The following is a 15,727-nucleotide window of genomic DNA, read 5'->3' on the forward strand; positions in this document are numbered from 1 at the left end:
ACTGAAGCTGTACGCTCTCGTTCCACCTACCCACATACTATATGCGCTATAATCAATGGATTCGCATGGATATTGGCGCTACTTCACTATCTCCCGTAGACAAACGCCCTTATTCTGTAGGGGAGCTAATCACTACATCCAGCCGACCTAGCACCGGAATCATGGATAAATCTAGCTACTTGTAAAAAATGATGAGGATTACTTTCATATGTGAGGGTAGCTTAAGTTGTAGATCAATTGCTTCACGGCACAGTTAGCTGTATCCTTATCTGTCTTTAAGTTTGTGGATGACCGTTGTAGCGAAAGATGGGGAATGAGATGAGCGAAGGAGAGGGGATACCACAACATCCAACGCCAATACCATACGAGAGGAGCAGACAGATACATGATGGGGAAAGAATGATGGGTAGGAGTTTTGCAGGTGCGGGAGGGGTCGGGAGAGGAGGAAGTATCAGTCCTGGAATAGGAGATGGCATTGGTGCTGGAAGAGGCAGTGCAGTTGGTGGTAGTGGTGGTGGTGGTAGCGGCCAGGATAATGTTGGCGGTAGAGCTGGTATCGGTGGTGGCAGAGGAATTGCAAGAGGCACAGGTAGCAGTATTGAGACTCATGGTGGACATGGAAGAGGTATAGGAAGAGGTGGAGGAAGGGGAGAAACTGGTCAAGCTGGTAGACAAGCTGGTGGTTGGACAGGTTCAATAGTTGGTGGATCTGCAGGTGTTTCGCCACCACACACCAGTGCAGCAAGTCCGGCATTTGTTATTCCAGGAAGGGATAGAGGAAGGGGTAATAGAGCGCCCGCAGAAGGTCCAGGCCGCGGAAGTACTAACGCAGGACAAAAACCTTCTAGTAATACCCCAAGGATTAGTGATGGATCCAGGGTAAAAAATAAAACAGCACCACCAATGGACGATCAGCCTCCCGAAGCAGATCTAAGTCATTTGACAGAAGAAGAACGAACCCATATTCTGGCTGTTCTTAACAGGGCCAGGGGTCTTCAAGAAAGAGATGAAGAGAGAGTCAGGTAATTGAATTTATATTTTTATTTTGAAACACCTAATGACCCCACTAATGTTTTGTATGAATGCAATCGGTAAACTGGCAGAAACATCGTTTAAAATAAATAATTCCTCATACGAGTTATGTGAACCTATCAACTATTTGAAACATAAATGAGCACTGTATCGTGCTCCTTTAATCGAAGCTACATGTGTTTTTTATGCGATGACATGATAGGTCGGTCCAAGACTTAAATAATATCCAAGTCCTTTGGAAGCGCATAGAGACGTTGTACTAATCATATGCGCTATACTGTTTATTAGTATAATAATGATAATGATGGTAATAATAATGACAACAATAATAATAATAATTATTATTATTATTATTAGTAGTAGTATTATTATTATTATTATTACTATATTGATGCAATTAAAAAAAATTTACACATATGCACATACCCATCCACATATCCTATTGCATTTATCGGTAGGCCTAAACCAATTTCAATGCTAACATTATAATAGCTAGGTTACGTGTTGAAAGGTTCATATTTCAAGCACCCTTTCTTATTATAGTGTTCTATGTTGAAAGATCGAAGTGCAAATTGGAGTGCAATGCAAATTACATGAGGCATCATAACATTGACATCGAAGAGTTGTATAGACAGTAAATACTCTACAAACTCATAATGGCGTTGCTCTAACACGGATGGTAATCATTGTAATTTTTAACTTTTTTAGCTGGAGAGGGGAATTTTAGTAAAACTCTGTTCAGAAGGCCCGTCTCGTGAGTCCTATGTCGCTTTAAAAAATAAAAAGAAATCACACATACACACCCTACCCCTCACACATAACCACCTTCGCGCATACACCTTTCTACCAGTGTCGATGATATCCATGAAGTTATAGCTATAGTATAGTAATGGCTTTTTCACTTGGCCTACTTGGAAAATCATATTTGCGTGTGACTTCACTGGTCATCTTTCATTTTACTTTCGGCAGTTCCAGTCTATGAACTAGTTTAATCGATTTGTCATTAGTACGACGGCCAGTGGCGTATCGTGGGTTACGGCATGGGGGGCACAAGCAAAAATTTTAAGTCACTTAGTGTAGTGAGCGCGCTCAGCTGCCAGGTATACTGACCTAATAGAGAAACTTTAAGGACAGTGCCATTAAACGGATATGTATATCACTGATTAGATAATGCGAGCGCTAAGCGCGAGCTGAAAATATTTGATATTCAGACCTTAAAAGGGACATTATTAGCAAATTTTTATAATCATGATACGTATCTGTCACGCTAAACAAACAATGCGAGCGCGAAGCCCGAGCTGAAATTCTTGTATATATTGACCCCAAACAGGGACATTTTAAGGACGATATTTTAGGAATCCATTAAGAGTGTACATATCTCACAATAGTCATCTAATGCGAGTACCAAGTGCTTGCTGATTTGTTAGAATCACATCTAAACACATGAAGCACTTTTTGAAGTAATTGTAATCATGATTATCATACGCATCTCACTAACCAAATATTGTGAGCGCGAAGCGCGAGCTGATAATCTTGGAAAATCACACCTGAAGAGGGGCATTCTAAGGCTTGTTTGTAGGAATTCACTAAGACCATACGTATTTCACTAACCAAATGATGCGAGCGCGAGTTGAAGTTTTTTTATACTCAGATCAGAAAAGGAGACATTTTAAGGACTGATTGTAGGAATTCATTAAGAGCAGACATAATTATCTCACCAATCCACTAATGCGAACGTAAGCACAGTCGGGAAATGTTATATGTTAAGACCTTAAAATGGGGCAATCACTTTAAAGGGATGCTCCGGGCTGAATGTATTCATATCTATATAAATAGAGTCAAATTCACAAATCAAAATGCTGAAAATATAATCAAATCGGATAATAAATAACGATGTTATTGAAGTTTAAAATTAAGCAATATTTTGTGAAAATAGTTATATGCTTGTCGTCATGAATATTCATTAGGTGGACTGGTGATGTCATATCTCCATTTTCTTCTTGTTATGTTATTACATGGAATCATAATTGTTTCATTTTGTCATAATGTGTAAATGATGTGTCTCCATTATGATGAAATAAGTTGCAGTAATTACTACCTAATGCACTTTATCAGTTGTCAATCCAAATGTTTTAAATTTTGGTAGAAAATTTTTGAAAAAAACCTGATATTATATAATAAAATACAAAAGAACAAGTGGGGATATGACATCATCAGCCCGACTAACGAACATTCATGAAGATATGGCTAGAAATTTTACACCAGAATAATGCAAATCTTTAAAATTCAATAACTTCGTTATTTGTTATCCGATTAACATCAAATTTTCAGCATTTTGCTCTGTGAATTTTACTCTATATATTGAGATATAAATATCTTCAGCCTGGAGTATCCCTTTAACTAGTCATGAAAAAGAAGCACGTGTCACTACATAAAACAATAATAACCCGAAGTGCGAGGAAATATATTTGGTGTATATTGACTTGAAAGCGGGAGGTTTTAGTACATAAGGATTGTATATCTCGTTAAACATACTATTCGAGCACCAGGAACAATGAAGACATAGGCCCTGAGCAAATTATTTTTCATAAAGTTATGAAAAAAATGTTTCTTATGTAATGTAACATTACATAATTATTATATAATATAACATTATAATGAACAATAATTTCTTCTTTCCCACTACGTTTCTCTTCCTTTCTCCCTCTTTTTCTCCTCTCTCCTTTTTTTTGCCAGCCGATGCGAGGGGGGGGGGTGGTGCCCCCCATGCCCCCGTAGTTACGCCACTGACGACGGCACATATTTTGCTCAGCGGGTCTATCCCTAATCCTTATAGAGACATTCTTTTTCCAACCCGAGAATAAATATGCTTCAATAACTATGTAAATATTGATAAGACTGCAATAAAGGCGGGGCGATAATGACCAATATCCATACTTTGTGAGTGTGTATTACGCAAGAAATGGATCTTACTGACTTTGCGGGCATAATGATAAATGGTTCATTTGCGAAAAGTTGGTTTCATATTTTATGCAGGAAAAGCGCTGCTCAGCAAATGCTTTGAATATAAGAGAGGCATAGCAGAGAATATAATTGATGTTCAGCTAGTTGAAGTATCGAATATCCGTCAGGTTCAAAGGATATGGCACAACTCGCTTCTAACATTGATTGTTTGGTGGGACAAATTATTCTTTGAGACTCGCACACAAATCACGAATGTAGTGATCCAACATTGAGAAAGAAAAATGCTATTTTATATTGCATTATAAGAAATGCCTCCTCCACTCCAACCTATAGATTATATACCATCCGTTTCGCATGCGCGTTTCCGATTTTGTCGGGGAAGTCGGTACGTTTTATATAGGGGTTCAGTTTGACGGGGGGATCCCTAAATATCATTGAACGGAGGGTTTTCTAGCATTTTTTTCCTCAGAAGTAGAATATGTATGAAACCAGAAGACGTGTCTAACTGGCTTAAAAGCGTCTTTACAATACCAGTCTAATAGGCCAAATTGATTATTCAATAACATATGTGTCCTTTACATCCAAACATTGGTTGTTTGGTAACTTAACTTTTGGTGTATACCGGGCTTTAGCTGTACCAAGTGACTATATTTACGTTCTGTGTTTTTTAATATTATTCATTAAGTCATAAGTCTTCTAAGAGCTAAAGAACACAATGTATACAATTAAAATTCCATGTTTACTGAGCTATTAAAAATTATAATTCATTGACAGGGCCCTGGGAACGATTTTGACTGGGGGTACTGAAGAAACTTTAACTTGCAAAAAAAGGATTTCTCTACTAAATGAAGGTCGTTATGGTGCCAAAAATTTTGACAAGGAAAAGGGAAGGGGGGAGAAGGATTTTACTACAAAATGTTGGTAATTTTTCTTATATTTTTCCCATTTGCCTCACTACCAGAATTTATATGGGGTGCTGCCTATGGATAATAATACACGCAGCACCCCCGCTTCCCAGGGCCATCATGTTCAATGATGTTCTGGTAAGGATTCCACTAACTTGTTGTCGATGCTTGAAAATACAATAATTCGAGTCCAGCTTGCGCTAATGATATTATTGCCACATTTAGTAAACCTTTGACAAGCTATGGATTATGAAAATATCAGGTGATGGCAAATCATGGTCTTGTATTGCAGGTATGTCTTTTTAAAATGAAAGGTTAGGCAAACATAATTTATTCCAGTCCTGGTCTTTAACGCTCCTTAATCACCTTTTTTTAGCAATAGCATATGTAGCATTCCAATTCAGTGTGTCAAGAATTTTTTAAAAGATAATTGTGTCTGCAGAAGGAGACTAACGATAAATAAGGAGCGAGGTCAAGTACTCAATCTAGACTATTGATATCTACGACCATCTGAGCTCCACCACTCTGCATGCACCTATGACAAGCCTATGATCAGAGAGATATTTTGCCAATTGAAGGAAAAGTTCTACTTTGTTCTGCCATTGGGGATGTGGTGGAGAATGTTACACCTCTATAAAACGATGCCACAATAACACAAGACACTGGTTTGACAGGGATTTTGGGACGACCTTTTAATTTGTGGCGTGATATGATGAGACACAGATTTCAAGAGATTAACTGCTGCAAATCCTATACGGAATACAAGTGAAATAACAGAAAATTTGTATTAAAAACATTTGGAAATTCGAACTTGATATTAAAGGGAGTCAGACATTACGCCAATAGTGGACCTGATAACTTCCCTTTTCCCCTGCCCTCACTTAAATAAATTTCATTGACTCTACGGAAAAGGGAATATGATGTGCATATAATCAAGATGGGTGTAATATTGCTTTGATTTCAGATTAGTAAAAGAAATGCTCGGATAAGAATTTTAATATTAAACAAAGTATATATATATTATATTCTTATAATTTAGGAGGTATCTGTGAAAAAACACAACAACCGAGGCATTTTCGTCTCTATACAGTGCGTATCAAAAAAAAGTTTACACTTAGAAAAAGTCCTGAAAAATTATACATTTGTAATATCCTGAAGATTTTTCCACATTTTAACATTGGTACAGATCCATTTTAACAAATGACGATATAACTGTCGAAAAATATTTCCGCTTGAGTGAGCACCACTTACTTTTGAAAAGTTAGTGAAAAATGATTTGCGCAGAACTTTGAAATAGCTATGCGAATAAAAGTAGACCTTAATCATGAAGAACACATGTAATTTAGCTAGTAAAATAGATTTGAAGATATCTTTTACCTTTTTTAACTTGTTTCCTTGCCCAAAACACTTCGAAGAATGCATTGCGCCCCACCCCACTCCCCCACACACCAAGGCCATTGTGACGATATTTGCTTTACACTGAGCTGTGATTTACATGAAATGGCTTAGGCTTGATTTTCATTTTGTTAATCATTGTCAAGCTTGGGAAAAGTGTGGAGAAATAATATTGAATGAAAAATGAAATGTAAACCCACTTTAAATGATAAAACCTTAGTGAAAAATGATGGAGATGTCTGATATAAACTTTTGTTCAGATTCAATTATGTCCTCAGATCCAGCTGGCACAAAAATGGTAAAGGTTGTGCTTACTAAATGTTGAAATTTCAGTTTGGGTGGCAAAATTGTTACAAAATGTTTGAATGTATCCGTTTTATTCAATTGACTAAAAGTGCAAAGTAAATGTATGAGAAATTTATTGCAGGGTAAGTTTGGTTTCGCCCTTTCCCCTTGACACAGCGTGAAAACGAGCATTTCTGCGCAAACAGATTTCTGCGAGCTTTACAAAAATGGACAGTGCTCACTCACGTGTAACATTCTGTCAAAAAATTTCTTTCATTGGTTAGATGAGACCCAAACCCAAGATTATATGTGAAAAAAATACCCACATGTTGTATATGTTTTAATTCCCAGGGCTTTTTCCAAAGTGTATTTTTTTTTTGATACGCACTGTATAATGATAACCAACAGTTTCTTTAGATAGATAGATAGATAGATAAATGGTTTATTAATAAAAATCAAGACATCATCGCGGCTAAGGCCGAATTGCGATGTAATCACAAGGTAATACATGTAAAGACACAAAAAATATTCAAACAATGACAAAGATAATTACAAAATTAATTACAAAATTAATAATACGGATAAAGTATGGTTTTGAAACTATTTGTGTTGCGGAATTCTAGAAAGGAAAGAGATGGGGAGGAGGAGAGGCAGATAGAGAGAGAGGGGGTGGAAAGGTATAGAGAGAAAGAGAGGAGGAGTGAAGGGAAGGAGTCGAGCAGAAAGTCAGAAGAAGGTACAAACATTATGAAAGAGGTAAAAACATGAAGTTGTAAGGCTGCAAGATTTTACGTTAGAATAAACAAAGTTAGAAGAATTTGAAAGTAAAATATTATCCTTAACACTTATTGGTATAGTGGTCCAGATTATCATTTACCGGTATATAAAGTACAGAGAAGAATGATAATCGGGAAGTGAAATTAGAGAAGGAAACGTGATGATATCGCACTCTTATATCTCCTTATAAATCTCGTCTTCATTTGAAACATTAAACCCTTTCATATCTGAGAACTTTAACTCTTAATGGACATGCATATCTTAACATAGTGATGTAAGCATATCCCATTATGTAAAGTGTCCAAATAAATAAATTCAGCTTAAAACATACTAGTTAAAATCATCTGCATAACTCTTGTAGCTTAAGAAGATCCATATTGTAGGATATATAAAAGATAAAGGCCATGTAATTTTAACTTCATCACATGCAACGTACATGTTCGTCTATAAAAGTAGTGATAATTCTATTTTCATAAAGTTGGCTTGGGTATTTTTTACACCTTTCCTTCTGTATTAACAAACATACGTTGTTCTTAAATCGGTATTTATTCAATAATTATAAAAAATACCTATCATTATTGCCAACGAATCATTATTATGAGCACAATTTTAAATTTGACAGGTGCATTGCATGATAATTATTTTCTAGTACATTATGTTTATTATTGCGACATTTATATAAGTAATCTTTGGCCTTTGCTATTGATGTTTCTGTACATGTGTGAAAGCTAGCCTGTGCATTGGACATTGTTAGATGTTATGAGTGGAGATGTGCGTTTAAGGGATTGTGTATGCGTGTGAGAGAGGGAGAGAGAGTTACGGTATTTAGGATGAGCGTTTTTTTTTTACGAGAGTGGGTGTGTGAGAGTTAATATATGTTAAAAACAGAGTATACAAATTCTTATCGAGCGAGATTAATTGATAACAATTGAGAGAGGGTGTGTGTGTGAGAGTTAATGTTAGAAGCAGAATTTACAAATTCTTATTGACCGAGATGAATTGATAACAATTAGAAAGTTATAAGGCTTCATAAGACGTTTATGACGGATAAACAGTCAGTGGAATCTAATTAGAAAATGAAATAATTAAAAATAAATTTGAAAAAATATTTTATACAGCCACAATTATTCAAATGCGAAACTGCTATGATTTTAACAACTGTAAAATGACAATTCTATTTGGCCTCATACCTAATCATTGTCTGAAATTATCATAAAAAAATCAATTCCAATACATGTTGCAGCTTTAAGGTCTAAATCATCTTCTATTGATATTGAATGAACATTAAATTTGAGAGCGTAATAAAACTATTAAGAATATACATTTCTGGAGCTTCTATGGGCTTTGAACGATATGAGTTTACTTCCTTTCAATGAATTTACTGACTTCTCTAATGCATTTGATTACAGATTGATTAAAAACTATTGATGTAAATCCAATTCTGATCTATCGAAAATTGCAGAAGAGTATCTATTATTCAAAAACTTGTCTGAAATTATCATGGTCTTGTAAAAATAAAATAAAGAGAATGACTTGTCAAACATAAGAATATACCACTTTTACTGCTCGAAGGTCGATAGACATTACAATTATAATTTCAATTATAATTAGAGTTAAAAAGCATTCTTGACATTGCTGGTGGTCATGAGGTTGTAATTCACGCCTTCTTCATGCCTTCACATAGAGGACACGTTTCGAGTAGAACGGTGTATTTATTTTCGAGCTGATTATTTCATATGCAGGAAACATATTGATTTTAGAACCTGGTGTGATGAATATTCGAGCATATCGATTGGTATATGGTTGAAAGTGGTTGCAGCTCTTACTCGGAAATATGGGTCGAAATACGATTATTTTGGCTTACGTCAACAAAATGTTGATTTTGTAAGGAAGATATTGATATCTTATGTAGAACTATTTGGTTGTAATTTCCATATATGGCATATTTGGTGTCTTTTAGATCTGAATAATTTTCCCGTTGTTATTAATTCCAGTAAGGTTAAAAAATGAGCAGTAATTACTTTAGAATGGGCAAATTTTCATCACGCTGGATAAATAAAAATGCCCCAGAGAAATGCCCAATGTTGGTTGGACACATAATTACCCTCATTAAGCATTTTCACTCAATATTACATGGCTACACAAACTCTATCATTATAATTACCTATGAAAAAACAGTGAAAGCGTGACTCTTGCGGCCAAGCCACCGTCAACGTGATAGATGTAGTAAATTATAAGCTGTGCATGACTGCTTGCATCCTATTAATATACACTGCTATCACAAAACAGCAGCAGCAGGGGTTCAAACGCTAGGTGTCTCTACATAATAATGAAATGTGGTGTGTAAGGCATATCGGAGAGGAAAGGGAGGTGAAATGAGATGAAATGGCGGCTTGAAGCTGCCAGGGCGGAACCATACCTTCGATATAAATCTCATTTGCTCATTCTGATGGTCACATTGGTTTTCTTATTGGGGACAACATAGAGGGAGAGCTTAATTTTACACGTGAATCGAATAAAGCTCACCAGGCAAGCAAAATGAAGGAGGTAAGGAAATGAGGTTCTATCTGGCCGACGGTGATAGGTGCCGCGTGGGTGATGAGCCACAGTGGCTTTATCTTCACTTTAATGGTTCAAATTAACAGCCCGTGGTCACTTTAAAGGTATACTGATAAACGTCTGTGACTACAGGTGTATCGTTTTATGTAGAAGTTGATAAAACATGGCTTAATAAATCACTTTTGAAATGGTTCGTCGAAAATCGACTTGGGGAGAGAGAAGTCAGACAATGTAAATGACAAATAAGACATTGTGTAATCGCATGATATTTCATTTTGTAATGTTTTGTAAAGAACATAATGATTATGTTCTCCTCTTTTTGAACTTTGATTAGAAGGGGAGGGAGAAGGGGAGGGGAGGAGTCAAGGAAGCTGAACGAGATTAATCTTTGCCATCGCATTGCACTTAATTCCAAAACCGGTCTGCTCATTAAGTTATATATATTCATTATTTTGAAGCAATGACGTTTTATTTGTTTGTGTATTATCAATATGCCTACATCCAGTATTTGGAAGAGTTCCTATCAACATTTTGCAATGTGTATACTTTCTTTTACAATCAAAACGTGAGTCACATTTATCTTTGGAACCTCATTACTTATCATTCTCCCTATAATGAAATATATCGATTTGCTTAAATGAGATATTGCACATTTCATTTGATGTAGCTTACATTCATGATTTTTAAATATCTAGATCAAAATAAGAATACATACAATATCACGATGAACTCTGTGAGAGAATTACGAACCAAATTGATTACGTAATATATATATATATATATAGTGTGAAAGAAATGGATGAAGAGAACAATGGTAGGCGTAGCTTAAATCAAGGTTCCCCAGAGCTATCTACCCTTTTGGAAAAATTGGTGATGCCGAAAAAATGTCTCTGCCGGGAATCGAACCCGGGCCCCCAGCTTTGAACGCCGGTGCCTTAACCACTAGACCACAGAGACGGGTTAGTGGCTAGGGCGACCCCGATCCGATTGACCGTCAGATAGACAGATTTTCGACACCATACCAATTGTAATTTCCTTTGTCGGGTGAAGGTGGGTTTTGAACAATGACAAGCCGCCATGCCTCAGCTGGATCAAAGCTATTGCTTTGATACTTCACACACACATATATATATATATATATATATATATATATATATATATATATATATATATATATATATATATATATATATATATATATATATATATATATATGTATGTATGTATGTATGTATGTATGTATAGGAAACAAATACATGTACACATTTGTTGAATAAACAAAATTTGAAACTTATAAATAAGTTCTTAAAAAAGTTACTAATGATTGAATAAATGAAGGAAAAATGTACATTTCCCGTTGTTTTAATACTAATAGCATCGAGCATACTCATTACACCTCACCTCTTCTAATTCGAATTTTGGCGTCGTGTAGCAGGTGCTTCAATGGTACTTTAGTATCTTACTTCCTGTGTATCATTAGTAGATGAAGTCACAACGCTATTTCCGATATGGCCTCTATACATTACGAAGCCCAAGGTCTTGAATAGCTTTGTGACGAGACTCTAAAATTGACGTTTTAATTGCTCTAAAATGATTTGTGTTATATGGAAAATATTGATGTTTTTATATTTTTTTAAAATCACAATATAGTAATTATTGCAAGATTATGGTAAAAGTTACAGAAAAATTAAATTAGAAAAATAAAAGTAATATAAATGGCAGAACAGACTAAAAACACCTTTCCTTCAAGGGTGAGACTCCGAGTTTTGGGTTAATCGATCTGCTTTTGAGGGTAATAATAACATTCATCGTGATGACAGGAAGAAATTTATAATAATAATAATAATGATAATGATGATGATATTTTTATAATACTAATAACACCTGGATTGACATAGCGCTTTTTGCCAGAGAATAAACAAAGCGCAACATATGACTTCATAAATGGCAGTAGATGATTTTGATTTAATGTTATCATCTTGATCTTGATTGTCCATTTGGCGGTACCTCTTTTAGAAATTAATTCAAAATTAATTCCAGTTGAAAAACTAACTATGACTTATGGTTGTGACTTGATGATGTAATTTTAGTTGCAGCCTACAGGGTTAAATACCACTGATAACTCATACATCAATTTCATCTTGATTGTGATCATATTTATCGTTTTAATGGTTTTGTTTGCGAGATTTTTTATCTACCTAAAAAATACATTATATATGCTGTGTTGAGAAAGCCGTTTTGACAGATTGTAGGGTGTATTTTCAAAGGAATGAATCTCTAAGTTCATTTCAATCCGTTGGACAATAACATTGTAATAAGCTTATCAACAAACCGCCTAAGAATTGTATAATGAAGTTAAAGAAGACAACAACTTGAAAATAATTTTTCTAGATTACGTTTAGACTGACGGAAATGGTATGTACAAGCAAATTAGATTAATGAAATGTTTTGAAACCAAGTTAGTTTCTTAAAACTAGCTGAAGAAACGATGAACAAATAGCGAAACTCTTCCTCCTTCATTTCGTGAAGAATTGATCACAAAGATATGTCATAGAAGGCAAGTCTTTCGTCCTCGGTCACCGATATTGATCATGTTGATATACAAACGTTACGGGAGAAGGTTGAAACCAAAATTACACTGTTATTATAACTTACAATATGTTGTAATTTAGTGTATAAAATTGTACGATTCCCCTTCTGTATCGATATTCCGATGAATTTGTTTTTTATTGGGTTAAAAGCTTTAATATAAAACACTTTTACACAAGTTTCTTTAAGTTTTGACTTTAAACGATTTAAGTTTCCTTATGTTTTGACTTTAACGATGGTTATTATAAGGGTATGTATTATTCACGGGATCACACATCGGTGTGATGTATTGAAGTGCAAACTTTTGTTTTTCATGAGGCGTGATGATAGCACGTTTCATTGGTTCGTGTCAAAACTTCCTGAAGATTGAAGACTAGTCTTGATCTCTTCTAGCCCCACGGGCATCCTGTTACATTATTCAAGTTGACATTATGTATTCTAGACGCATGTACCGATGTCCTTCTCCAATATGTCATTACGTTGACTCAATTACCCCCGTCAGCCTATCCCTAAGTTATTGTCACCCAGTAGTACCACGTATAACTTACATCGTACATTCCTGAACATGCACATTAAGATATCTTAACGGCTTAGGAGATGGGTATCACTTCATGCCTCTAAGAAGCATACAGATTCTTCATCTCAGGTTGGGCTATAAGAGTCGTGCATATACACTCACCAGGTCTGTAGAGGCATTAGAAGCAACACAACAAGTAATGGTCGTAGTCCTCTTACTTACGTAGTTTACTCATGTCTCACGGTTTGTACACTATGTCAAAGTTCTTCACCACATATTGTCTCATATTTGTCAGGTTAGATCTTTATATCTGAGGAGGATTGCACGACTGCACCCATTCCAATACACCGAATCAAAAGCATATTGTATTATTGATGCAGTTGGTAATATGCCTACTCTTTTCACTGTATTATTACGCAATTAAAATTGTGTTTTGAGTGGGATTTCAGCATTGCAAGGTGAGAAAGCTGCCATGTGCCGAATGGATTATTATATGTTGTCGACGACCTCGCGAATTGTTCGAATTTTGAGTCTGTTTTGATAATTCAGTTATAGCTGATACTTAGAAGCTACTGTATTTGATCAACAAGGAGAGGCTTCATCTCTTCCACCCATTTCCATCGATTTATAAATATTCCTGTCTTTTATCAAAACAGAACGATTAAACGACTTAAAATAGACAGGTAGACCAAAAAAAAAAATATAAAAAAAGATATGAGTATATGATAAATTAACTGTAGGAAAAATAAATCTCCATGTCATGTATTTAATGAATTGGAGTACGAAAACCGGAAAGTTATTAAAGGTGTGTGAGGAAGACGTGCAATGATGTTGAGGTAATTTTGATGCATGATGGTCAGGTATAATTCTACACCCCTTTGCCCTTCAAATTGGGCACCAGGAGCTCATCTATCTTATGGATGCATGTTGGCACGATAAGAAGCCTTTTCAACATTAGAACGATAGGCAAGTACATTTTTGCATCCCGTAGACTGCAAAGAGCTTTTGAGTGAAGGTATGCACCCCCCTGGATGTTGCATCTTTCTATATCCAGGGTGCAGAAGGGCATAGAAGGCACTCATCTGCAATCCTTTTAAATTGGGTGTTTGTGCCCTGTAAAGGTGCTACTCTCGTGATATAAGATGCCAAATTCTACCCCCCATGAGTGTTATACATTGATGTGCGTGCGTGTGTACTTGAGGGGTTCGTGGGTGAGAGTGCGTGTTTATGCATTAAAGATATGTACATGTATAAGAAGTGTTTTTACCAGAGAGTTTTGTAAGCAGATATATTGGCTTCGAATGGAACTGTGTCATATATGGAAATAAGATATCATAACGGAGGTCAATAATGCCTACATAATTAAAGATTCCGACAGAATCGAGAAATAACAAGGGATGACGAATGGAGAGATGATTGAATGCGACGTACAAAGAAAGTCATGTAGGCCTCCAACAGTAAAATGAGAGGTCGTAATAATCTTTGTAATCACAGACTAATCAGAATAGTCAGTATGTTCATTCCACTACAATGATCAAACAGTGGACGCGCGCAAGCGGAATACTCGTAACAGTAAGTCTATGCAAGTCACATTTACAGTTAATACTCTCCCTACTTCATATCTAGCGTAGATTAAAATATACCACATCGATCAGAAACTGCTCTTCATTTTTACTTGTAAAATTGATTGCATTCACGTTTAATTCGATTTTCTATGTGATTTGTTGTCCTCTATGACAGGAATCTAGAAGAAGACTTTACCAGGTATACCAAAGACATCAAACGTCGAGCCTCAGACGCATCTAGTATCGGTGAAGGTCAAGCCAAGAATCTATGCCCTGTCTGTAACAGGACCGAACTGGATAAAAATGCTATACCAGGTTCAGCACAAGAAGGACTAGAATGTACAGACTGTGAGAGACCTGTCTGCCTACAGTGTGGCTTTTATATGCCAGCCTTAGCATCACAGGTGAGTCGACGCCATTTTTTTTATTCAATGAGCATGATATCCCTGCGACTGATTGCAACGCCACCACTCGGATCTGAGTATAAAGAAATTCACATCAGTTCTTGCATTTCTGTTGCATATATTTTCTTCACCTCCTTTGTAAAACCTCTCGGCTATTATCAGAATAAGCAAATAATCATTCTATCACAATTTTCAAAACGAATAAAACCTTTTGGAAACTTCACTCTGAATCACTATTATTTTTTTTTTAACTACATTTCAAATTGTGACTTCCTCTTCTTAATAAAGATACAGAATAACCGTAGCGATCAGGGGAGTGCAGAAAAACAGGCCATGCAGTCGTGAATTCAAGCGTGTGTGTTCAAACCTTTCGCGGCCTCACAGAGCATGAACGCGATTGAAGATGAGATGGAAACCGTTTCGAAAGAAAAAAAAACACACCGTGCTCATTCCTATTACTTAAAGCTAACATATCTCAGTCATGCAGCAATGGCAAATGTATTTTCTGCTAACCAATGAACATGTCCTTCCAAATAAAAACAATAATGAAGAAAATGGACACATTGATTGAAATCGTCTTTCAGTTTGTTGTAGGAAATGGAAACTAGTTGATATATTTGTTTCAAACCCCTCAATAAATAGTTCGGCTCCCAATGATCTTAGGCATATGCATGTATATAGAAATGTATATCTATATAATTACGGTTAATAGTTTGTCACTTGATGTCTGATTTT

The 15,727-nt window shown here is 35.7% G+C and overlaps 1 protein-coding gene across 1 annotated transcript; it reads left to right on the forward strand.

Annotated features, from left to right (window-relative positions):
- Window positions 1-306: 306 nt before the first annotated feature.
- LOC129255379 (uncharacterized) lies at window positions 307-15,337 on the forward strand. The gene is made up of 3 exons (XM_054893736.2): window positions 307-1,022; window positions 14,764-14,992; window positions 15,281-15,337. The coding sequence occupies exons 1-3, from the start codon at window positions 307-309 to the stop codon at window positions 15,335-15,337; spliced, it is 1,002 nt and encodes a 333-aa protein (XP_054749711.2).
- The last annotated feature ends 390 nt before the right edge of the window (window positions 15,338-15,727 follow it).

Source organism: Lytechinus pictus, chromosome 3, assembly GCF_037042905.1.
Source record: "Lytechinus pictus isolate F3 Inbred chromosome 3, Lp3.0, whole genome shotgun sequence".
Taxonomy (NCBI): Eukaryota; Metazoa; Echinodermata; class Echinoidea; order Temnopleuroida; family Toxopneustidae; genus Lytechinus; species Lytechinus pictus.

Bases quoted from the DNA above. Each gene is read 5' to 3' on its own strand.
- LOC129255379 (XM_054893736.2), top strand. From the start codon at position 307: ATGGGGAATGAGATGAGCGAAGGAGAGGGGATACCACAACATCCAACG. The intron at 1,023-14,763 runs GTAATTGAATTT...CCTCTATGACAG, and splicing joins AGAGATGAAGAGAGAGTCAG to GAATCTAGAAGAAGACTTTA. The intron at 14,993-15,280 runs GTGAGTCGACGC...TTCTTAATAAAG, and splicing joins TGCCAGCCTTAGCATCACAG to ATACAGAATAACCGTAGCGA.